This window comes from Elephas maximus, chromosome 2 (genome assembly GCF_024166365.1).
Source record: "Elephas maximus indicus isolate mEleMax1 chromosome 2, mEleMax1 primary haplotype, whole genome shotgun sequence".
Lineage (NCBI taxonomy): Eukaryota > Metazoa > Chordata > Mammalia > Proboscidea > Elephantidae > Elephas > Elephas maximus.
Window position 1 is genome coordinate 79,760,816 of NC_064820.1, and position 26,238 is coordinate 79,787,053.

The window sequence follows — 26,238 nt, forward strand, 5'->3', positions numbered from 1 at the left end:
AAACCACCAACCTTTTGTTTAGCAGCCAAGCGCTTAACCACTGCACCACCAGGGCTCCTTCACAGAAATAAAGCACCCGAAACCAAAAAAGTCCCTGTGTGGCACAACAGTTAAGCACCTGAATACTAACCAAAAGGTTGGCAGTTTGAACTCACCCAGAGGCACCTTGGAAGACAGGCCTGGCGATCTGCTTCTGAAAGGTCACTACAGAACACCCTATGAAGTACAGGTCTACTCTGCACAAATGGGGTCATCAGGAGTCAAATTCAACTCAACAGCAATTGGTTTGGTTTTGGATTTGGTACACTGACCCTGTGTCTCCAAGCATAAAATTATCTATAAGGTCTTTAGCATTATCTAGAAAGAACAACCCTTAACCGTTCCTGTCAAGTCAATTCCAACTCATAGTGACCCTGCAGGACAGAGCGGAACTGCTCCATAGAGTTTCCATGGAGCACCTGGTAGATTTGAACTGCCGACCTTTTGATTAGCAGCCATTGCACTTAACACTACACCACTAGGGTTTCCAAAAATGCCATCAAGACGATTTCAACTCATAGAAACCCTAAGGACAGAGTAGGACTGCCCCATAGAGTTTCCAAGGAGCAGCTGGTGGATTTGAACTGCCAACCTTTTAGTTAGCAGCCAAGCTCTTAACCACTGCTCCACCAGGGCTACATACTTCGGACATGTTGTCAGGAGGGATCAGTGCCTAGAGAAGGACATCATGCTTGGCAAAGTACAGGGTCAGCGAAAACGAGGAAGACCCTCAACGAGGTGGTTTGACACAGTAGCTACAACAATGAGCTCAAGCATAACAACAATTGTAAAGATGGCGCAGGACCGGGCAGTGTTTTGTTCTGTTGTGCATAGGGTCGCTATGAGTCAGAACCAACTCGATGGCACCTAACAACAGAAAGAAAGATATAATTTAATAATATACCTAGAATTCTTAGTTAAAGATTTGCTGTTTGTTCGATGCTCACAGCTAAGTACTTTCGGTAAGATTTTCTCTGGGATCTCATACATATCATGTGTGTGCTTTCCAGCTTTGTCTACTTTCAGTTTTTTCAGTCTCGACGATCTCCTTAACACACATGGAGTTTCCTGGTCAGAGGTATTTTCCACTGGATTTGAATCTCCCTTATTATTTAGTTGATCATGAGAGGTGACATTTTGATGAGCCAAAGTTTGCAACCCAAATGCATCTGGGCCTTCTGGAGTCTGTAATAAGATGTAAATACATCCATAAATAATTACAACACTGCAAAAAATGTAAGACTAGAAGAAATTAAATCTTGTCGGGTACCTTTGTAAATGTAAAAACAGTAAATGCCTCTTATAAGATCAAAGTATAAGAATTCATAGACATGTAAATTCAATGAAAAATTTTGTAATAATTAATGCAACAAAGGACCATGTAGATTCAAAAGCCTAGGGTAAGAGCATAGGTAAAAATGATTTTTATCGATATTCTTCCTTAAAATTCAAGGGCAAGCCTAAGGTCACTGTGGGTGCTTTAACTACACAGGAAATGGGTAGTAGGGAACGATGGGAGACCCATAAAAGCATAAGATATGTCGTACTTGGCCAGATCAATGGGCTATTCAGCCTGGTATTTTATTACTGACAGCAGAGTAAGTGATACTTTGTGGGAGAAGATAGTATATAACCACCATTACATTGATTTTAGAAGGTTAACAGTATATTATGAATGGCTCTAACCTCCCCCTTAATAATCCATCATAGATTTAACATTCATAGAGAATATTTATTTTTCATACCTATCATCTAAACTTTTCTGGAGCTCATTTATATATCCACCTTATAAAACCTCTCAAGGTAATAAGTTTCCATATTTTTATTGTTGTTGCTGTAGTTAGGTGCCATCAAGTTGGTTCTGACTCATAGTGACCCCTAGTACAACAGGACGAAATACTGCCTGGTTCTGTGCCATCCTCACAATCATTGCTATGTTTGAGCCCACTGTTGCCGCCACTGTGTCAATCCATCTCATTGAGGGTAAAAGAGAATTTGTTCTAAATAAATGTTTCTACTTTTAAAAGGGTTTGATTTTTTTGTATTTTCTTTTTTGAAGGTTTGCTAAGTTTGTGCTCGCTCTAGCCATACCAATCATAATTTCCTGTATTTTACTCATATTCCCTCTTTTTAGACAAAAATACTGAAATGTTCATTTATTTTCATGCCTCATCCCCTTGGTTTTTTTTTTTTTTTTTTTAGTCCAATTATCTGTTTTGAGATTTATTGGAAACCCTGGTGGTGTAGTGGTTAAGAGCTATGGCTGCTAACCAAAAGGTTGGCAGTTTGAATCCACCAGGCAATCCCTGGAAACTCTATGGGGCAGTTCTACTCTGTCCTTCAGGGTCGCTATCAGTTGGAATTGACTCAGTGGCAACGGGTTTGGTTTTTTTTTTTTTGAGATTTATTGACAATTGTGTGGAGTATTATTCCAGGTGTGTATGTTGCAGCATCCACCACTCATCTGTCAGTTTGTCCTACTGTGGTGGCTTGTGTAATGCTGTGATGTTGGAACCTATGCCACCAGTATTTCAAATATTAGCAGGTCACCAATACAGCAGAGCTTCCAGCCTAAGACAGACTAGGAAGGAGGGCCTGGTGATCTACTTCTAAAAAATTGGCCAGTGAAAGCCTTATGAATAGCGGCAGAACGCTGTCTGATGTAGTGCCGGAAGATGAGCCTCTCAAGTTGAAGCCCATTGTCCTAGAGTCTATTCCAACTCATAGAGACCCTATAAGACAGAGCAGAACTGCCCCACAGGGTTTCCAAGGAGCAGCTGATGGATTTCAACTGCAGACCTTTCGGTTAGCAGCTGAGTTCTTAACCACTGCGCCTCCAGGGGTCCTCTCAGGTCGGAAGGCACTCAAAATACGACTGCGGAAGAACTGCCTCCTGAAAGCAGAGTCGACCTTAATGACGTGGATGGAGTAAAGTTTTCGGGACCTTCATTTGCTGATGTAGAATGCCTCAAAATGAGAAGAAACAGCTGCAGACATCCAATAATAACTGGAACAGGGAACATACGAAGTATAAATCTAGAAAAAATTGGAAGTCATCAAAAACGAAATGGAACACAAAAAGATCATATCCTAGGCATTACTGAGCTGAAATGGACTGATATTGGCCATTTTGAACTGGACCACCATATGGTCTACTATGCCAGGAATGACAAATTGAAGAGGGATGGCATTGTATTCATCATCAAAAAGAACATTTCAAGATCTATCCTAAAGTACAATGCTGTCAGTGACAGGATAATATCCATACGCCTACAAGGAAGACAAGTTAATGTGACTATTATTCAAATTTACGCACCAACCACTAATGACAAAGATGAAGAGTTTTACCAACTTCTGCAGTCTGAAATTGACTGAACATGCAATGAGGATGCATTGACAATTACTGCTGATTGGAACGCGAAAGTTGGAAACAAATAAGAAGGATCGGTACTTGGAAAATATGGCCTTTGTGACAGAAATGATGCCGGAGATTGCATGACAGAACTTTACAAGGTCAACAACTTCTTCATTGCAAATATCTTTCTTCAACAAAATAAACGATGACTATGCACATGGACCTCACCAGATGGAACACACAGAAATCAAATTGACTACATCTGTGGAAAGAGATGATGGAGAAGCTCAATATTGTAAGTCAGAATGAGGCCAGGGGCCAACTGCAGAACAGGTTATCAACTGCTCATACGCAAGCTCAAGTTGAAGCTGAATAAAATAAAACAAGTCCACAAGAGCCAAAGTACAACCTTGAGTATATCCCTCCTGAATTTAGACACCACCCCAAGAATAGATTTGACATATTGAACACTAATAACTGAAGACCAGACAGGTTGTGGGATGTCAACAAGGACATCATTCATGAAGAAAGCAAAAGGTCATTAAAAAGACAGGAAATAAAAGACCAAAATAGATATCAGAAAAGTCTCGGAAACTTGCTCTTGAATGTTGAGTAGTTAAAGTAAAAGGAAAAAATGATGAAGTAAAAGAGCAGAACAGAAGATTTTAAAGGATGGCTCAAGAAGACAAAGTAAAGTATTATGATGACATGTACAAAGAGCTGGAGATAGAAAACCAAAAGGGAAGAACGCACTCTAGGTTTCTCAAGCTGAAAGAACTGAGTAAAAAATTTAAGCCTTGAGTTGCAATATTGAAGGATTCTGTGGGAAAGATATTGAACAAAGGAAGCATCAAGGGAAGACAGAAGGAATACACAGAGTCACTGTATCAAAAAGAACTGGTCAATGCTCAACCATCTCAGGTGGTAGCATATGATTAGGAACCAATGGCACTGAAGGAAGAAGTCCAAGCTGCACTTAAGGTGCTGGTGAAAAACAAGGCTCCAGGAATTGGTGGAGTATCATTTGAGATGTTTCAACAAACGAATGCAACACTGTAAACACTTACTCGTCTTTACCAAGAAATTTGGAAGACAGCTCCCTGGCCAGCTCACTAGAAGAGATCCATATTTCTGCCCATTCCACTGAAAGGTGATCCAACTGAATGCAGAAATTATCAAACAATATCACTGATATCACACACAAGTAAAGCTTTGCTGAAGATAATTCAAAAACAGTTGCAGCAGTACATCGACAGGGAACTGCCTAAAACTCATCAGGATTTAGAAGAGGACGTGGAACAAAGGATATCACTGCTAATGTTAGACGGACCTTGGCTGAAAGCAGTGAATACCAAAAAGATGTTTACCTTTGTTTTACTGACTATGCAAAGGCATTTGACTACGTGGATCATAACAAATTATGGATAACATTGTGAAGAATGAGAATTCCAGAACACTTAATTGTGCTCATGAAGGACCTGTATATGGATCAAGAGGCAGTTGTTCTAACAGAACAAGGGAATACTGCATGGCTGAAAGTCAGGAAAGGTGTGTGTCAGGGTTGTATCCTTTCACCATTCTTATTTAATCTGTATGCTGAGCAACTAATCGGAGAAACTAGACTATATGAAGAGGAATGGGGCACTAGGATTGGAGGAAAACTCATTAACAACCTGCGTTATGCAGATGACACAACCTTGCTTGCTGAAAGTGAAGAGGACTTGAAGCACTTACTGATAAAGATCAAAGACTACAGCTTTCAGTATAGATTACTCCTCAACCTAAAGAAAACAAAAATCCTCACAACTGGACCAATAAGCAACATCATGATAAATGGAGAAAAGATTAAAGTGTTCAAGCATTTCATTTTACTTGGATCCATGATCAACGCCCACGGGAGCAGCAGTCAAGAAAGCAAAGGACGTATAGCATTGGGCAAATCTGCTGCACAAGATCTCTTTTAAAGTGTTAAAAAGCAAAGGACTAAGGTGTCCCTGACCCAAGCCATGGTATTTTCAATGGCTTTATATGCATGTGAAAGCTGGACAATGCATAAGGTAAACCAGAGAACAACTGACGCATCTGAATTATGGTTTTGGTGAAGAATGCTGAATGTACCATGGTATGCCAGAAGAATGAACAAATCTGAATTAGACAAAATACAGGCAGAATGCTCCTTGGAAGCAAGAATGGCGAGACTTTGTCTCATGTACTTTGGACATGTTACCAGAGGGACTAGTCTCTGGAAAAGGACATCATACTTGGTAAAGTAGAGGGTCAAGAAAAAAGAAGATGACCCTCAATGAGATGGACTGACACAGTGGTTCCAACAATGGGCTCAAACATGGCAACGACTGTGAGGATGGTGCAGGATTGGGCAGCATTTCATTCTGTTGTACATAGGGTTGCTATGAGTCGAAACCAACTTGATGGCACCTAACAACAATAACAATGGTGCAGCATGAGCTCACCCTTACGTTATATAAATCTCCTCAAGGATGTTCGCAGTAATTGTCAAAAGAAAAAAAATAATCCAAATAATTGTCATCAGTAAATTGGTTAAGTAAATTATAACAAATCCATGAGGTAGAATATACCAGTGACATCAAGTCAATTTCAACTCACAGAGACCCTATAGTACAGAGTAGAACTGACACATAGGGTTTCCTAGGCTGTATGAGTCGGAAACGATTCGAAGGGAATGGGTTTAATTTAGTTAATCTTTACAGAAGCAGTCCACATCTTTCTCCTGCGGAGTGGCTAACCTTTTGGTTAGCAGCCTAATGCTTAACCACTTTACCACAAGGGCTCCTGTACAGTAGAATACTATTTACCAATTTAAAAGATTTAAGCAGTGCTATATTTGCTCACGTGGAAAGATAACTAAGATGTATTATTCAATTTAAAAACAAGTTGCAAAGCATTATGTATAATCTAATTCCATTTGTAGAAAATAAACTTACATAGAATATGCACAGAAAAACTTGGAAACTGATATACCAAATTATTAATAGTGATTATCTATGGAGAGGGGAATTGTCAACAGTTGGTGGCTCAGTGGTTCAAGTGATCAGCTGCTAACCATAAGGGTCAGAGGTTCAAACCCACCAGCCGCTCCATGGGAGAAGGATGTGGCAGTCTGCTTTCGCAAAGATTTACAGCCTTGGAAAACTTACAAGGATGTATTATTGTAAAGAGGAAAACGCAATAAAAGTTATTTCTAAAAGGGAAAAAAAAGTCAATACGAAAAAGGGATGTGGCAAGTGGTAGACCACTGCAGGGTCCCTGGGCATGATATTGCAGGAATTCTAAACTTCGAGGGCTGCGCTACTTGGAAATATCCTAAGACACAGAAGGCAATGTTCTGCTTAAGCTAGGCATAAATTTTTTTCCTTCTCCTGGCAGCCCAACTGCATATATTATATGTCCAACTAGAAATTAATGTGGAGTATCCCATCTCTACTCTGCACCCAACTATACAGTGATTTTCTGAGCTAACAGGGAAAATTATGGTAAAGAATTCTTTCCTTCCTATATATAAGCGAGCTGCTACAAACTGGAACCAACTGGACAGCAACAGGTTTAGTTTTTTTTTTTTTTTTTGCGATAATATATTTTCTCAGGTCTGCTGGCTGGAAACCGATCCATTTTAACTCCCTGGTGGCACAGTGCTTAAAGAACCCAGCTGATAACCAAAAGTTCAGTGGTTCGAACCCACCAGTCACTCCACAGGAGAAAGATGTGGCAGTCTGCTTCCATAAACACTTACAGCCTTGAAAAACTTATGGGGCAGTTCTACTCTATCCTATAGGATTGCCATGAGTTGGACACAACTCAAGGCAATGGGTTTGGTTTACGGGTCTAACCCTTTGGAAACTCTACCCCAGGAGCCACAAAAAAGATCATTCAACGTTTCAAAGTCACAAAGCGTCTGCTACATTGTTGATATTTTGTTAGAGGGCTTGAATTTAACACAGAGTATGTGGGCAATGAAGACTTGTTAAAGGTTACTGTAAAAAGCAAAATTCACAGGCTCATACTTGCACTTACTTGCTGCACTGATAGATCTTTGTCCTGTAGCTCAGCTGCCTTGGAATCTTGTTCAAATGGTGGAGTAGAACAAAAACATTCAAAATTCACCTCTGCTATTTGTGAACAACCTTCATTAGTCTGAGACACACTGAGCTCCACTCCTAAACATTCATTTCCAGTACCAGGACTGCTGCCTCCTCCTTTTATGTGACAGATGGGTCCCGCTGTGACATTCGACAATGTGTTCAAGGCTGCTACCAACTCAGCTGGCAATGCATTATCCTCCGTGTTTTCTAGTTCATCTCTGTGACGTGCCCACAAGGCATCCAAGGAGGTTTGTGTGGAAATCAGAGGGTCACTCAATGAGTTCAACAACTCTCTAGGTTCAAAATCACTCATTATTTGAAATGATCTTTCTTCCTGGGTGCTTTCTGGTGATGTTAGTAACCTTTCTAAGGCAGATACAAATGTTTCAAGAGAGCTTTCTTCATCTTTGTTTTCTTCAGATGTCATGGTCAATGTGACTTTCTTTACAGGCTCAGAAAAGGTATTTTGTGCTGCTATCTTCTCTGGCTCTGTTAATGACTTCTCTTTCACAGCAACCATACCAGACCCTGTAATGCTAGTACCTGAGAGAAGGCTAATTTCCAGAGAGTCTCCATCTTCACTTAGAGCCTGTGTATTCCAAATAGAAATTCCATCATTATATCACATACAAAAAAGTATTTTAAGAAATTTACAGTTTTTTAATTTATCCTATTGGTAAGTTATCCCCCAAAAGTTTTATCAACTTTCCACCCTTTCCAAATATAAAAAGAATACTCTTTATCCCTTTCCTGTACCAAGTCACTATCCAAGCTGGATTCAGAAGAGGACACGGAACCAGGGATATCATTGCTAATGTCAGATGAATCCTGGATGAAACCAGAGAATACCAGAAAGATGTTTACCTATGTTTTATTGACTACACAAAGACATTTGACTGTGTGGATCATAACAAATCACGAATAACATTGCAAAAAATGGGAATTCCAGAACATTTAATTGTGCTCATGAGGAACCTGCACATAGATCAAGAGGCAGTTGTTCGGACAGAACAAGGGGATACTGATTGGTTTAAAGTCAGGAAAGGTGTGCATCAGGGTTGTATCCTTTCACCATACCTATTCTATCTATACGCTGAGCAAATAATCCGAGAAGCTGGACTATATAAAGAAGAATAGAGCATTAGGACTCAAGGAAGATTTATTAATAACCTGCGTTATGCAGATGACACAACCTTCCTTGCTGAAAGTGAAGAGGACTTGAAGCACTTATTGATGAAGCTCAAAGGCCACAGCCTTCAGTATGGATTACAACTCAACATAAAGAAAAGAAAAATTCTCACAAATGGACCAATAAGCTACACCATGATAAATGGAGAAAAGATTGAAGTTGTCAAGGGTTTCATTTTACTTGGATCCACAATCAACATTCATGGAAGCAGCAGTCACGAAATCAAAAGATGCATTGTGTTGGGCAAATCTGCTGCAAAAGACTTCTTTAAGGTGTTGAAAAGCAAAGATGTCACCTTGCTGACTCAAGCCACGGTCTTTTCAATTGCCTCACATGCTTGTGAAAGCTGGGCAATGAATATGGAAGACTAGAGAAGAATTGATGCCTTTGAATTATGGCATTGGCGAAGAATACTGAATATACCATGGACTGCCAAAATCTGTCTCGGAACAAGTACAGCCAGAATGTTCCTTAGAAGCAAGAATGGTGAGACTATGTTTCACAATCTTTGGATATGTTATCAGGAGGAATTGGTCCCTGGAGAAAGATATCACGCTTGGTAAAGTAGAGGGTCAGTGAAAAAAGAAGAAGAGCCTCAACGAGATGGATTGACACAGTGACTGCAACAATGGGCTCAAGCGTAACAATTGAAAGGCTGGTGCAGGACTGGGCAGTGTTTCGTTCTGTTGTGCACAGGGTCGCTATAAGTCAGACACGACTCGATGGCACCTGACAACAACAACATACTAAATCACTATGACTCTGAACACATGATTTAATAATGGACTATGGGTAAAATTGGCTGGAACACAAATACAGGTGCCAAATTATCTATTCAGCTAAATTTAAATTATCCATGCTAAAGGAAAAGACAGAGATGGCATGGATAATTAAATTAACAGATGATCTCAAAATTTCACTGTAAATAATTGTTATAAAATTTTTCCTTTCTAAAAATTTCTATTGAGTTCTATAAAAATTATTAACAGAATTAAAGCTTAGGTAGTTTCATCTTCTTTTTAATCCCTACCTTTGTATGAATATACACGTGAAGTAAAAAGGCCAAAGGACAGGAAGTCGGAGGGGAAAAAGAAGAAAAAGGAAAGCACACTTCTGCATTAATATTATAAGCCCTGACCAATAAATTACCGGCTCTGGGTTGTGGTTACCTTAAACAAACAATGACAACAACAAAATCAAAACAGAACTTATATTTCTAAAGTATTTTTCAAAGACATCACCTTAATAGGTTATACCTTTTCTCACAATGTTTACAATGCTAAAAATATTATTGGGGTTCCACTACTGAAATTGCTTTCAAAATCAGTTTATAAACCATTTAAGAAAATAAGTCTCAATACTTTAAAGGCACTAGACTTTTCTTCAACACTAAAAACTTGATGTGCTTGAACTTAAACAACAGAATGGGTTCAATGGCTTTTAGCTGTTTCCAAAAATCAAATCCACCTTCCAGTGACACACTACTCTGATAGAGTAACTGCACTGTAATTTGTAAGTCCTTAAATTCTGATTTGGTTTGAATAGTGTTATAGATTGAATTGTGTCCCCCCAAAATGTGTGTCAACTTGGCTAGGCCATGAGTCCCAGTATTGTACGGTTGTCCTCCCTTTTGTGCTCTGATGTAATTTTCCTGTTGTAAATCCTAACCTTTATGATGTTAATGCTCCTTAGAAGCAAAGATGGTGAGACTATGTCTCACATACTTTGGACATGTTATGAGGAGGGATCAGTCCCTGGAGAAGGACGTCATTCTTAGTAAAGTAGAGGGTCAATGAAAAAGAGGAAGACCCTCAACAAGATGGATTGACACAACAGCTGCAACAATGGGTTTAAGCATAAAACAACTGTAGGGATGGAGCAGGACTGGGCAGTGTTTTGTTCTGTTGTTCACAGGGTTGGTATGAGTCGCAATTGACTCCATGGCACCTAACAATGACAGGGTGCTGTTAATGAGACAGGATCATCAGCAGTTATGTTAATGAGGCAGGACTCAATCTACAGGATTAGGTTGTATCTTGAGTCAGTGCCTTTTGAGATATGAGAGACATAAGCAGAGAGGAGAAGGACCTTATGCCTTGAAGAAAGAAGTGCCAGGCACATTCTTTGGACCCACGATCCCTGTGCTGAGAAGCTCCTAGACCAGGGGAAGACTGATGACAAGGACCTTCCCCCAGAGCCAACAGAGAGAGAGAAAGCCTTCCCCTGGAGTTGGCCTCAGTTTGAACTTCTAGCCTTCTAAACTGTGAGAGAAAAAACTTCTTGTGTTATTTCTGTTACACTTGTGGTATTGTTGGATAAGAAACACAGATTAAGAAAACACTATTTTATTAGCGATAAGGAAGAATAAATACTGGAAGGGGTTGTTAGAGAAGAATAGATTTCTAGCTATTTGAAATGATTTTTTCATACTCCTGCTTAGGGGCAGAGCCTAAATGGACTTGATATTTTAATCAACAACATTAAAAAAAAAAGAAAAAAATCCAAACCCATGACCTATGTAGCTAATCTCCATTATACAGACCAACCTTTTTTGTGTTTGGCAAAACTTCAGTATTTTCAGCCTCGGGCCCTAGAAGATAACAATATGTATTTTCATCATAGTTATATTAAAGTGCTAAAACATACTCTCTCAGTCAGCATTTCTTGATCATTTATCTTGAAATGACACTTTCAGACTCATTCATGTGGCACAGGAAATATTCTATATACATTGTATCAACTTATTAGTATAAAAGTAAATTCTTCCACTTTTTAAAAATTATTTTATACGAAGAGTTAGGTAAAATTGTAATATTTGAAATTAGTTTAGGTAAAAACCAACCTCTCTATCTTGACTGAAGTTATTTTAAGCATTTGCAACTACAGGAGGAAAAAGCCTATCTACTTTCTCAGTGTTATTCTCTTTTCCATTATGGGTTGTTGTTGTTAACTGATATTGAGTGGGCCCCCAACTCATGGCAACCTCACACACAACAGAATGAAATCCTCCCTGGTCCTGCATCATCCCCATGATCAGCCCAGATCAGACCATAGTCATCCATAGGGTTTTCATTGTCTGGTTTTTGGAAGGAGATCACCAGGCCTCTCTTCTTAGTCCCTCTTAGCCTGGAAGGTCAGCTGAAACCTGTTCAGCATCATAGCAACATGCAAACCACCACTGACAGATGGGTGGTGGCTGCACATGAGGTGCAATGGCCCAGAACAGAACCCAAGTGTCCTGCAATGAAGGCGGGAATTCAAGTACTAGTGTTTTGATGAATTCGTGCTGTGAAAAAGAAAGTGCATGTAGGTGTCAAAAGGAATCAGGAGCTCATCCTGAGAAGGATGGAGGATTGCTGCCCTGCCTCTATGACTTCACCTACACAAACCCACTCTTTATCCTGCCCCCTCTGAACTGAGTGGGCTGATAGCAATTCACATCAAGTTAGGTTGGGGGGATTAGGAAAAAAAGTATTTTCTCCTACTCTACTTCACTTGCCTCCTACCTTCACCATCAAGATATGGGTACTCTGACATACTTGAGAAGGAATTTAGGGCTCACCGGCATTTCAAGCATATTTTGAGTCATTCTTTTGGTTTCTTTTAATTAGTTAATATCTGTATAGCTAGAATAAAAGCAGGTAATTATCTGCTGAATCTCAGAATGCATCCTCACAAGCAAGACAGGTTTTCCAGGGGAATAACCTGTCTTCAAATCCTGTAAAGCCTGTTTTTTTTCTTTCTCCCTTCAACTTGGCCATTTGATGATGAAAACTATGAAAATCAGCTAGGAGAGTTAAAACTATGGCATTCCACTGCCCCACAGAATGATGAGCAAAAGTCACAAGGCTAAATCATTTCTTACCCTAGCTTTAGAATCTAAGCACTGATGCTACATTACACTATCTATATTTTAAGTGCTACAGCTGCTAACCAAATGGTCGGCAGTTCAAATCCGCCAGGCGCTCCTTGGAAACTCTAATGGGCAGTTCTACTCTGTCCTATAGGGTCGCTATGAGTCAGAATTGGCTCGCTGGCAATGGGTTTTTTAACGGGTTATATCTTAAGTTACTTAAAATTTTATATCTTTAGTTGCTTAAAATTTAATACCAGTGAAAGAAATATTTTAAAACAATAGTATATCTCCAATGATCTTTATAAGGAGTTTTTTTTTTTTTTTTAATAGTCCTTAGGGAAAAGTACCTCTAGAGCTGTATAAAAATAACTGTTTCTATCTATATCTCGTAAAAGGTGCTAAATAGATTTTCACCAACTTTTAAAGGTACATTTGGCATAGTCTGAATTAAAATGTTAAGCTATTTGATACTGATTCAATTTCTTAAAAATCACAAAGGTTTCTGTAGCTGGAAAGGAACGTCAATTATTCTTTGTAATTATATTTAATGGTCAATTTATTAAACTTCTATATCTAACACTTGAGAATTAATTTCTATAACATTAAACACTGATTGCCAACTTAAATTCCCTTAAACAATTTAAACTACAAATTTAACATGACTCATTTTTTTTTAACCATTTCAAACAGCTTAATATTGACAAAACACATATAAATACAATGGTTATAAAACTTACTACTGCTCTTGAACTAATTCTAAGGTAACAACTATTAGTTCTTCATTGTTTCTTATTCCTTTACCCTCTTAGGATTAAAGTAATACTTATTTTGATATCTTTCCAAGGTCACAAAAATTTTATCAGACCCAAAAGGAAACAAATAACTTCTTGGACCAGCCCAGGTAACAGGATCTATCAACTAACTGACTGTTTATTGGTATATGGGACTTACTGCTTCTCCCAAGGTGATTCAAACCTGAGCAGACAATGATCTGGCTTAACCTATTACATCACTAAAACACTTAAACTTCACTAGTTATTTTTTATAACCTAATGTTTTGCCCCAGAGTGCTGTTTTTAAGTTTCATTTGACCAGTGTTACATAAGCTTTACTTACTTTCCTGTTGCTCTCACACACTGAAATGTTCTGTTAGCAGTACTGGAAACTTATGTCTTCTATTTCAGTATCTTGGTACAGTTAGCAGGGCTATGGTTTTACTTCCTAAGAGATAAAAGATCTACTCTGTGCAGAAAAGTCTCCTTAACAGGGTATCTGGTTAATTTATCATATTGGGACATAGGAACGCCTGACTTCTTACATGTTTTTATGTGTGACTGCTGGTGCTCTGTGCTCCTGTTCTCCTTGATACAATTCTTACTTTTTCCAAGGCTTACTCACAATTCTCTGGGTTTTTTTTCCTTCTCTATTTACATAGCAAAAAGTGGAAATATTCTGAGCTTTATAATCAGATATGTATTTGACAGAAAAAACAAAATGCACATGTATTAACAGGTCCCTATTTCTGAAAATCATTAAAAATTTTAAAACATCCTACTATAGGTTACTTCTTTTTTTTGTATTAAGACTACCTTTTGTATACTATTAACTTTTATATAGAAGCCCTAGTGGTACAGTGGTTAAGCACTTAGCTGCTAACTGAAAGGTCAGTGGTTTGAACCCACCAGCTGCTCTGTGGGAGGAAGATGTGGCAGTTTGCTTCCGTAAAGATTATACAGCCTTGGAAACCTTATGAAGCAGTTCTACTCTGTCCTATAGGGTCGCTATGAGTCAGAAGTGACTCAACAGCAACAGGTAACTTTTATTTTTTGAGTATCACTATGAAATCATAATCCTTTCACAAGCTTATTTCCATGAACTAAAACAACTGGACTTTTCTCGTGCTTAAACTGCCACAGCTTGGCTAGCCCTTTATCCTTTCAACACTACCCACTACCCCCAGACACCCTTGAAAGCATCCTGGGTTTCCGGAAATGATAGGATGTTTCAGACCCATCCTGGTATCTCCATGATCCAAGATAGGTCAGCTATCTTTTAAGGATTCTTGGTTTATTTTAGCACCCATACACTGGCACAGAGTAACCCACCCAGCGCCGTCGTAGACTCAATAAATATTTGCTAAAGAATGAACAAATAATATTAGAGCCCAAAATCTAGGTGCTAGGAGTAAATACAGGGGTTGGTTGTGGGCCAAATATGGTGCCACATTTTGGGCCCACAAATGTTGGGCCACTTTCAGTAGCAACATGGCAGGAGAAGATAGTTTTTTAAATTTAACTTTTCAATTTTAAATATCATGCACTGTGCTCTTTTCTTATAGTACAAGGTTTACTACACTGTCATGCAACTTGGAGCCCTGGTGGTGCGGTAGTTAAGAGCTCGGCTGCTAACCAAAAGGTTGGCAGTTCAAATCTACCAGCCGCTCCTTGGAAACCCTATGGGGCAGTTCTACTCTGTACTATAGGGTCACTATGAGTCAAAATTGACTCAATGGCAACCGGTTTTGGTCGTGCAACATACATAAAATTCACTCTGGATGAGTCACAAGGGGACACCTCAGAGAGAAAGATAATCATCCTCTAAGACAGGTGAAACCAACGTACAAATAGCCGATGTGACTGCCAGTCAAGAGAGACATGCCATACGTATTAAGAGTGTTATGAACAGAGAAAACAAATGTTTTCAAATTTCAGTCCCAAATAACAAATTAAAAGAGCAGACATTTGGAGGAGCAGGTATCGATTGCAACTTAGCTGCTTTTCATATGGGCAACTCTACGCAGCACGATCCAACCAAGGTCAGCAGCAACACTGATTTTGCATATAGTTAATGATCTCTCCTCCCACCCAAGCAATGTAGGGTAGGCCAGCCTAGTTGTAAATAAATCTATATATAAATAAGCTCCTATTTTCTGCAAAGACAAAATTTCTTCGTGACTTTACCCAGGAAAACGTACCTTGGATGTGTTGGTGGCTCGGTGAAAGTCCAGTCTGTGGAACCGACACGGTAACCACTGGACACTTTGTTCTGGTCCTAAAAAATAGATCAATTAATTAATAAGTAAAAATAGACTTTAAAGCAGAAAGAGAAAAACACTTTTTCTCAAATGTACATTTTTTTTTCGTTTTTGCTACGTCACTGCTATTACTTTTACAATTTTTACAAATCTGTTAACACTTACATATCAAGTGATTGCAAAAATGAAAAGACAGCTGAAAAATTAACAGATGAACATCAAGAGTTTAAACAGACTAAACCACATTCAGGTCAGGAAGTGACTTTGGAGATGACTGTCTGACAGATGGGGTGATGGTGTCAGAGAGAAAATGATCCTGAATTATGTCGCTTACATCCTCAAATACACAGAACGTTTGCCATTATAGTTTTAGATATAAGTTAAAGTCACTAATGAGAAAATTCTCAGACATTATTTGTCACTCTTGTATTTCAAAGCGGGTAAAGAAAAGGAATAAATTGTTGAAGGGAAGAGGCTGAAAGCAAAATAAGGGTAATGCCTAATCTGAAATTTTGATCATCTGCCTTTGGATAATTAAAAGTTGACTGAAGAAAAGCAATCAGTTAAATTTTCCCCCCTCAACCTAATTGACTATATAAATGCAATCAAGATACCTCCCTTAAAAAAAAAAAAAAAAAAAAAACCTCTTGTTTTAAAAGCAGTTTTTATGCACCAGGCATAGGTACTTGAACCCTAACCAATAATAACAAATTGAGCATTCGCTCCTGTCCAAAAATAGAAGTGATCAATATAAGCAATCTTGAAAATGGAAATGGAACTACTCAAATAGAATGATAATATCACTGAGGCAAAAACAGAATGCTGATTTATTCCCCTAAAATATAATTCTTTGAGAAAATTCTGATTGAAAACAAAATAAAACCAGAGTCGACAGCAGAATTTCTTTCTTAATTACCAACCAGAATTGAAGACATAAGTCTGAAAACAGAGCAAAACTATATGTAAATTATTAGAAAATAGTTATACAAGGGAAAACTGCAAACAACCTAAGTGTCCAATATTGAACCACTGAGTTATGCAGATCTTCCTAATGTAGACACATTTCTTTAGAAAAATCCCCAACCCCTTAAAAAATCCCTTCATAAGTATCACCACAGGTCTCATCAGAAAATTTCAAGTGTTAGAAACCCATCAAGGGCATGGGGATGATTACAAGATTTCCAAAGTTCAAATTTTCACCCAAAATCTTGAATTTTTTCCCTGGCATCGAATACTATCAGCTGTTTTTCTTGAAGTAATCAGCTTATTTCATTCATTTTCAAGAAATTGGCAAATATCCAAGTGTGACTAACCAGTCTGTCTGCCAGTTATTTCTCCAATTAAAAAACAAGAAGTGCTCCATGGCCTGTCAGCATCCTGCCCCCCCAGAAGGGTGAATCCCAGCTGCTACTAGAATCTGGTGCACACAACCATCACCACAACTTCTCAAGGTGGATAGGTGACAGTGCGCATCACACACTTGATGACCCAAAATCAGATTCTACTCAAGAATAGTGAATGGACTCAGGCATATATATCTGGTAACAGCCCAAACCAGCTGGTAATAGCTCATAAGTGAGTCAAGGGCTACAACAATCAAGACAGCACAATCTAGTAGCCCACCTACGTATATTGAAAGAAAACAAAACAAGATAAGACTCAGTGAGCAAATACGGAATAAATCACTACAATATCTTAGTGATGGCTCGGAGACAGCAGTCGATATCAAACCACATAAAGAAGCAGACCATGACTGCTTCTACAACCCCCCAAACTAAAGAATCAAAATTTTTCCCAAATGAAGATACAATCCTGGAATTACCAGATACAGAATATAAAAACCTAATTTACAGAATGCTTCAAGACATCAGGGATGACCTCAGAAATGAAATAAGGCAAGCTACAGAAAAAGCCAAGGAACACACTGATAAAACTGTTGAAGAACTCAAAAAGATTATTCAAGAACATAGTGGAAAAATTAATAAATTGCAAGAATCCACAGAGAGACAGCATTCAGAAATCCAAAAGATTAACAATAAAATTACAGAATTAGACAATGCAATAGGAAGTCAGAGGAGCAGACTCGAGCAATTAGAATGCAGAGTGGAAAATCTGGAGGACTAGGGAATTAACACCAAAATAGCTGAAAAAAAAAATCAGAAAAAAGAATTAAAAAAAATGAAGAAACCCTAAGAATCATGTGGGACTTTATCAAGAAGGATAACTTGCATGTGATTAGAGTCCCAGAACAGGGAGGGATAACAGAAAAAACAGAGAGAATAGTTGAAGATCTGTTGGCAGAAAACTTCCCTGACATCATGAAAGACGAAAGGATATCTATCCAAGATGCTCATCGAACCCCATTTAAGATTGATCCAAAAAGAAAAACACCAAGACATATTATCATCAAAATCACCAAAACCAAAGATAAAGAGAAAATTTTAAAAGCAGCCAGGGATAAAAGAAAGGTCTCCTACAAGGGAGAATCAATAAGAATAAGTTCAGACTACTCAGCAGAAACCACGCAGGCAAGAAGGCAATGGGATGACATATACAGAGCACTGAAGGAGAAAAACTGCCAGCCAAGGATCATATATCCAGCAAAACCTTCTCTGAAATATGAAGGTGAAATTAAGATATTTACAGATAAACACAAGCTTAGAGAATTTGCAAAAACCAAACCAAAGCTACAAGAAATACTAAAGGAAATTGTTTGGTTAGAAAACCAATAATATCAGATACCAGCACAACACAAGGTCACAGAACAGAACATCCGGATATCAACTCAAATAGGGAAATCACAAAAACAAATCAAAAAAAAAAAAAAAAGCTCAAAACAGGGAATCATTGAAGTCAATATGTAAAAGATCACAATAATCAAAAAGAGGGACTAAATACAGGTGGCATAGAACTGCCATATGGAGAGGGATACAAGGCGATATACGACAATACAAGTTAGGTTTTTACTTACAAAAATAGGGGTAAATATTAAGGTAACCACAAAGAGGTATAACAACTCCATAACTCAAAACAAAAACCAAGAAAAATGTAACGACTCAGCAAACATAAAGTCAAATACTATGAAAATGAGGAACACGCAATTTACAAAGAAAAACGTCTCAGCACAAAAAAGTAAGTGGAAAAATGAAATTGTCAACAACACACATAAAAAGGCATCAAAATGACAACACTAAACACATACTTATCTATAATTACGCTGAATGTAAATGGACTAAACGCACCAATAAAGAGACAGAGAGTCTCAGACTAGATAAAGAAACACGATCCGTCTATATGCTGCCTACAAGAGACACATCTTAGACTTAGAGACACAAACTAAAACTCAAACGATGGAAAAAAATATATCAAGCAAACAATAAGCAAAAAAGAAGAGGAGTAGCAATATTAATTTCTGACAAAATAGACTTTAAAGTTAAATCCACCACAAAGGATAAAGAAGGACACTACATAATGATAAAAGGGACGATTTACCAGGAGGATATAACCATATTAAATACTTATGCACCCAATGACAGGGCTGCAAGATACATAAAACAAATTTTAACAGAACTGAAAAGTGAGATAGACACCTCCACAATTATAGTAGGAGACTTCAACACACCACTTTCGGAGAAGGACAGGACATCCAGGAAGAAGCTAAATAGAGACACGGAAGACCTAATTACTTCAATCAACCAGCTTGACCTCATTGACTTATACAGAACTCTCCACCCAACTGCTGCAAAGTATACTTTTTTTTCTAGCGCACATGGAACATTCTCTAGAATAGACCACATATTAGGTCATAAAACAAACCTTTCCAGAATCCAAAACATCGAAATATTACAAAGCATATTCTCAGACCACAAGGCCATAAAAGTGGAAATCATAACAGAAAAATTAGGGAAAAGAAATCAAACACTTGGAAACTGAACATACCCTGCTGAAAAAAGACTGGGTTATGTAAGACATTAAGGAGGGAATAAAGAAATTCATAGAATGCAACGAGAATGAAAATACTTCCTATCAAAACCTCTGGGACACAGCAAAAGCAGTGCTCAGAGGCCAATTTGTATCAATAAATGCACACAACAAAAAGAAGAGCCAAAAGCAGAGAACTGTCCCTACAACTTGAACAAATAGAAAGTGAGCAACAAAAGAATCCATTAGGCACCAGAAGAAAACAAATAATAAAAATTAGAGCTGAACTAAATCAATTAAAAATCAACAAAGCCAAAAGCTGGTTCTTTGAAAAAATTACCAAATTGATAAACCAATGGCCAGACTGACTAAAGAAATACAAGAAAGGAAACAAATAACCCGAATAAGAAACAAGATGGGCCACATCACAAAAGACCCAACTGAAATTAAAAGAATCATATCAGATTATTACGAAAAATTGTACTCTAACAAATTTGAAAACCTAGGAGAAGGGGATGAATTCCTAGAAAAACACTACCTACCTAAACTAACACATTCAGAAGTAGAACAACTAAATAGACCCATAACAAAAAAAGAGATTGAAACGGTAATCAAAAAACTCCCAACAAAAAAAAAGCCCTGGCCCGGATGGCTTTACTGCAGAGTTCTACCAAACTTTCAGAGAAAAGTTAACACCACTACTACTGAAGGTATTTCAAAGCACAGAAAATGACGGAATACTACCTAACTCATTCTATGAAGCCACCATATCCCTGATACCAAAACCAGGTAAAGACATTACAAAAAAAGAAAATTACAGACCTATATCCCTCATGAACTTAGATGTAAAAATCCTCCACAAAATTCTAGCCAATAGAATTCAACAACATATCAAAAAAATAATCTACCATGACCAAGTGGGATTTATACCAGGTATGCAAGGCTGGTTTAATATTAGAAAAACCATTAATGTAATCCACCATATAAATAAAACAAAAGACAAAAACCACATGATCTTATCAATTGATGCAGAAAAGGCATTTGACAAAGTCCAACACCCATTTATGATAAAAACTCTCACCAAAACAGGAATTGAAGGAAAATTCCTCAGCATAATAAAGGGCATCTATACAAAGCCAACAGCCAACATCACTCTAAATGGAGAGAGCCTGAAAGCATTTCCCTTGAGAAGGGGAACCAGACAAGGATGCCCTTTATTACCGCTCTTATTCAACATCGTGCTAGAGATCCTAGCCAGAGCAATTAGGCTAGATAAAGAAATAAAGGGCATCCGGATTGGCAAGGAAGAAGTAAAATCATCTCTATTTGCAGATGACATGATCTTATACACAGAAAACCCTAAGGAATCCTCCAGAAAACTACTGAAACTAATAGAAGAGTTTGGCAGAGTCTCAGGTTATAAGATAAACATACAAAAATCACTTGGATTCCTCTACATTAACAAAAAGAACATCGAAGAGGAAATAACCAAATCAATACCATTCACAGTAGCCCCCAAGAAGATAAAATACTTAGGAATAAATCTTACCAAAGATGTAAAAGACCTATACAAAGAAAACTACAAAGCACTACTACAAGAAATTAAAAAGGACATACTTAAGTGGAAAAACATACCTTGCTCATGGATAGGAAGACTTAACATAGTAAAAATGTCTATTCTACCAAAAGCCATCTATACATACAATGCACTTCCGATCCAAATTCCAATGTCATTTTTTAATGTAATAGAGAAACAAATCACCAACTTCATATGGAAGGGAAAGAAGCCTCGGATAAGTAAAGCATTACTGAAAAAGAAGAAGAAAGTGGGAGGCCTCACTCTACCAGATTTCAGAACCTATTATACAGCCACAGTAGTCAAAACAGCCTGGTACTAGTACAACAACAGACACATAGACCAGTGGAACAGAATTGAGAACCCAGATATAAAATTTTTTTTTATGAGCAGCTGATATTTGACAAAGGACCAGTGTCAGTTAATTGGGGAAAAGATAGTCTTTTTAACAAACGGTGCTGGCATAACTGGATATACATTTGCAAAAGAATGAAACAGGACCCATACCTCACACCATGCACAAAAACTAACTCCAAGTGGATCAAAGACCTAAACATAAAGACTAAAACCATAAAGATCATGGAAGAAAAAACAGGGACAACCCTAGGAGCCCTAATACAAGGCATAAACAGAATACAAAACATTACCAAAAATGACGAAGAGAAACCAGATAACTGGGAGCTCCTAAAAATCAAACACTTATGCTCATCTAAAGACTTCACCAAAAGAGTAAAAAGACCACCTACAGATTGGGAAAGAATTTTCAGCTGTGACATCTCCGACCAGCACCTGATCTCTAAAATCTATATGATTCTGTCAAAACTCAACCACAAAAAGACAAACAACCCAGTCAAGAAGTGGGCAAAGGATATGAACACGCACTTCACTAAAGAAGATATTCAGGCAGCTAACAGATACGTGAGAAAATGCTCTCGATCATTAGCCATTAGAGAAATGCAAATTTAAACTACGATGAGATTCCATCTCACTCCAACAAGGCTGGCATTAATCCAAAAAACACAAAATAATAAATGTTGGAGAGGCTGCGGAGAGATTGGAACTCTTATACACTGCTGGTGGGAATGTCAAATGGTACAACCACTTTGGAAATCTATCTGGTGTTATCTTAAACAGTTAGAAATAGAACTACCATACAACGCAGAAATCCCACTCCTCGGAATATACCCTAGAGAAATAAGAGCCTTCACACAAGCAGATATATGCACACCCATGTTTATTGCAGCTCTGTTTACAACAGCAAAAAGCTGGAAGCAACCAAGGTGCCCATCAACAGATGAATGGTTAAATAAATTGTGGTATATTCACACAATGGAATACTACACATCGATAAAGAACAGTGACGAATCTGTGAAACATTTCATAACGTGGAGGAACCTGGAAGGCATTATGCTGAGCAAAATTAGTCAGAGGCAAAAGGACAAATATTGTATAAGACCACTATTATAAGATCCTGAGAAATAGTATAAACTGAGAAGAACACATACTTTTGTGGTTACGAGGGGGGGAGGGAGGGAGGGTGGGAGAGGGTTTTTTACTGATCAGTTAGTAGATAAGAACTACTTTAGGTGAAGGGAAGGACAATACTCAATACATGGGAGGTCAGCTCAATTGGACTGGACTGGACCAAAAGCAAAGAAGTTTCCGGGATAAACTGAATGCTTCAAAGGTCAGCGGAGCAAGGGCGGGGGTTTGGGGACTATGGTGTAAGGGGACTTCTAAGTCAACTGGCAAAATAATTCTATTATGAAAACATTCTGCATCCCACTTTGAAATGTGGTGTCTGGGGTCTTAAATGCTAACAAGCGGCCATCTATGATGCATCAATTGGTCTCAACCCATCTGGATCAAAGGAGAATGAAGAACACCAAGGTCACACGATAACTATGAGCCCAAGAGACAGAAGGGGCCACATGAACCAGAGACTTACATCATCCTGAGACCAGAAGAACTAGTTGGTGCCCGGCCACATCACGACTGCCCTGACAGGGAACACAACAGAGAACCCCTGAGGGAGCAGGAGATCAGTGGGATGCAGACCCCGAAAGACCATACTTAATGGTCTGACTGAGACTAGAGGAATCCCGGTGGTCGTGGTCCCCAAACCTTCTGTTGGCCCAGGACAGGAACCATTCCCGAAGACAACTCATCAGACATGGAAGGGACTGGACAATGGGTTGGAGAGAGATGCTGATGAAGAGTGAGCTACTTGTATCAGGTGGACACTTGAGACTGTGTTGGCATCTCCTGTCTGGAGGGGAGATGGGAGGGTAGAGAGGGTTGGAAGCTAGAAAAATTGTCACGAAAGGAGAGACTGGAAGGGCTGACTCATTAGGGGGAGAGTAAGTGGGAGTATGGAGTAAAGGTGTATATAAACTTATATGTGACAGACTGACTTGATTTGTAAACGTTCACTTGAAGCTCAATAAAAATTAAAAAAAAAAAAAAAAGTGCTCCATGGTAAAAGGAGCTAGTTCTGCTTACGAGTGCACAAGTGCTTTTCTCAAGACACCCATCAGGCTTCAGGATGCACAGGCATGCTGGAAGCATTCTTCCCATTTTAGCACACAAAATATTAAAAAGATATATACTGAAGGGTAGAGATTTAATACAATGAATAACTATTCTGCTTCATCAAAGACTTCTTCAGGGAGGCTGCCTTTTTTTAAACTGTGAGTACATGGTAAACATAGTAATGACTAGAATTGTTTGATGCCCCTGCCCTGATTCCTACTAAGGTGCCAGCATTTTACCCACGATTGTTTTGGCACTATCGCTGCAAATGTCAACACTGTGAAATAGGCAAATAATGTGTTAGTATATTGTTATGAAAATAGTTTTGATCTCGCAGACCATAATAAAGGATCTCAGCGTGTCCCGGGGGGTCCACAGACCACACTGCGAGAACCACTGTTTTAAATAAAAGAAATGAAGGAATAATGTCTTTTAGAGTATAATAGTTGCATGAAGTCCAATTTCAGTAAGCTCTACAAATTCTTTCTTAATGCTATGCTATAAATTTACTTTTTAAACAACATTAATAGGCAAAGAATCAACTTACCTTAATATAATTCAATCTTTCTTATGTAATTAAACTTACCTAAAATGTTTGTAAAATAACACATATTTATATTGCTAAAGGGGCAATTACTCAATAAAATAAAAAAACTCTAAAATTCTTGAGAAAAGAAAATGAAGAGTCATTTTAGATATGTAAAATAACAAAAAATACTTACGATGTAATAAAGCCAAAACAGTATACTTACTGTAATAGGGCTTGATTTTGTTCCATTTTATCTTCAGATTGCTAGGAGGAAAAACAGAATTTTTTTCTAACTGATAAATGTCAATTCAAAGCAACAGGCTAAAAATTTAACATTTAAGATCAGTCTTGTGTCATCCTTTCTTAACATATTTCTATAAAAGAATGTGTGGAACTTAGGTAGAGGAAAAAAGAGGAAGACCCTCTACGAGCTGGACTGACACAGTGGCTGCAACAACCGGTTCAAACAAAGCAATTCTGTGAGCACAGCGTGGGAAAGGCAGTGTTTCGTTCTGTTGTACACAAGATCACTATGGGTCAGAACTGACTTCGACGGCACCTAACAACAACAAGTGGAAGAAAGTGAAGTATTCCCTTTTTTTACTTCTATTTATCCCCTCTTCTATTTCATTAATCCAAGATGGTTCTGAGGAGTAATTTTGGTCAGGTTCTAAGTTCTAATATTTCCCCTAAGGGCCAGATATTACAGAAAGAAGAAAAGTGTTAAGCCAAATATTGTAATTATTATAAAATAATTCTTACATTAGCCCTTCTTTAACTACACAACAGGTATTAGAGCAGGAACTTGCGAACTTTTTCTGTAAAGGGCCAGATAGTAAATATTTTAAGCTTTGTGGGCCCACAGGCAAAACTAAGAATGTTTTGCAGGTACTTATGTAACAAGAGAGAAACAAACTTTCAAAAATATCTTATTGATAAAATTCAAAATATAATAATAATTGAGTACAGCTTTTTATAATGCAGATTACTAGTAAGAATGGAATTCATTTCGTTAGTGGTAACATTTCATGTAATAATGCTCAAAAATAGTGCAGCCTATCATCAATACTGATTACAAATGTTCATCTATTAATGCTGATCTATAATTACATTTTATGTATTTCATCTTGGAAAATGTCTTCTCACACAGACAAAAAAAACCAAACCCAGTGCCGTCAAGTCAATTCCGACTCATAGCGACCCTACAGGTGCAGTAGAACTGCCCCATAGAGTTTCCAAGGAGCGCCTGGTGGATTTGAACTGCCGACCGTTTGGTTAGCAGCCGTAGCACGTATAGGTACTGCCAAATACTGGTATTTACCCATGCACAAACTTTTTAAAACTTTTATTTTGTTGTTGTTGTTGTTGAGAATATACACAGCAAAATATACACCAATTCAATCATTTCTACATGTACAGTTCAGTGACATTGATTACATTCTTCCAGTTGTGCAACCATTCTTACCCTCCTTTTCTGAGTTGTTCCTCCCCAATTAACATAAACTCACTGCCCCCTAAGTTTCCTATATAATCTTTCGGGTTGCTATTGGCAATTTGATCCTATTTAGGTATTTCTTAAAAGAGCAAAATGCTAAAGGCAGACATTTTTAATTAGTTAAGCTAAACTACTGTTTGGTTTTAAGAAGACTTCAGGGGATATTTTTGGTTTCAAGTTTAAAGATTATCTTGGGGCAATAGTTTCAGGGATTCATCCAGCTTCTACAGTTCCAGAAAGTCTGGGGTCCATAAGGATTTGAAATTCTGTTCTGCACTTTCCCCTTATTGATCAGGGTTCTTCTACAGAATTCTTGATTAAAATGTTCAGTAATGGTAACCTGGCACCATCCAGTTCTTCTGGTCTCATGGCAAAGGTAACAGTTGTTCATGGAGGCAATTAGCTACACATTCCATATCCTCCTCTTATTGCAGGCGAGTAGGGACCAATTGTTGTGCCTTGGATGGTGACTTACAAGCTTTTAAGACACTAGGCACTATACAATCAACTAGGAGGTAGAGGAGAAGCACTAAACACATTATTAGGCAAAGTAACTGTGATGTCCCACGAAACCATGACCCTAAACCTCCAAAC

The 26,238-nt window shown here is 38.1% G+C and overlaps 1 protein-coding gene across 1 annotated transcript in view; it reads right to left on the bottom strand.

Moving 5' to 3' along the window:
* The window catches only part of ANKRD31 (ankyrin repeat domain 31), a 170,244-nt gene that overhangs the window by 117,108 nt on the left and 26,898 nt on the right, over positions 1–26,238 (bottom strand). The window contains exons 5-9 of the mRNA XM_049867748.1: positions 24,373–24,413; positions 15,532–15,608; positions 11,248–11,291; positions 7,535–8,101; positions 944–1,224 (exon numbers count right to left, since the gene is read on the bottom strand). Coding sequence (XP_049723705.1) covers positions 944–1,224; positions 7,535–8,101; positions 11,248–11,291; positions 15,532–15,608; positions 24,373–24,413 — 1,010 coding nt within the window. The remainder of the gene's footprint in view (positions 1–943; positions 1,225–7,534; positions 8,102–11,247; positions 11,292–15,531; positions 15,609–24,372; positions 24,414–26,238) is intronic.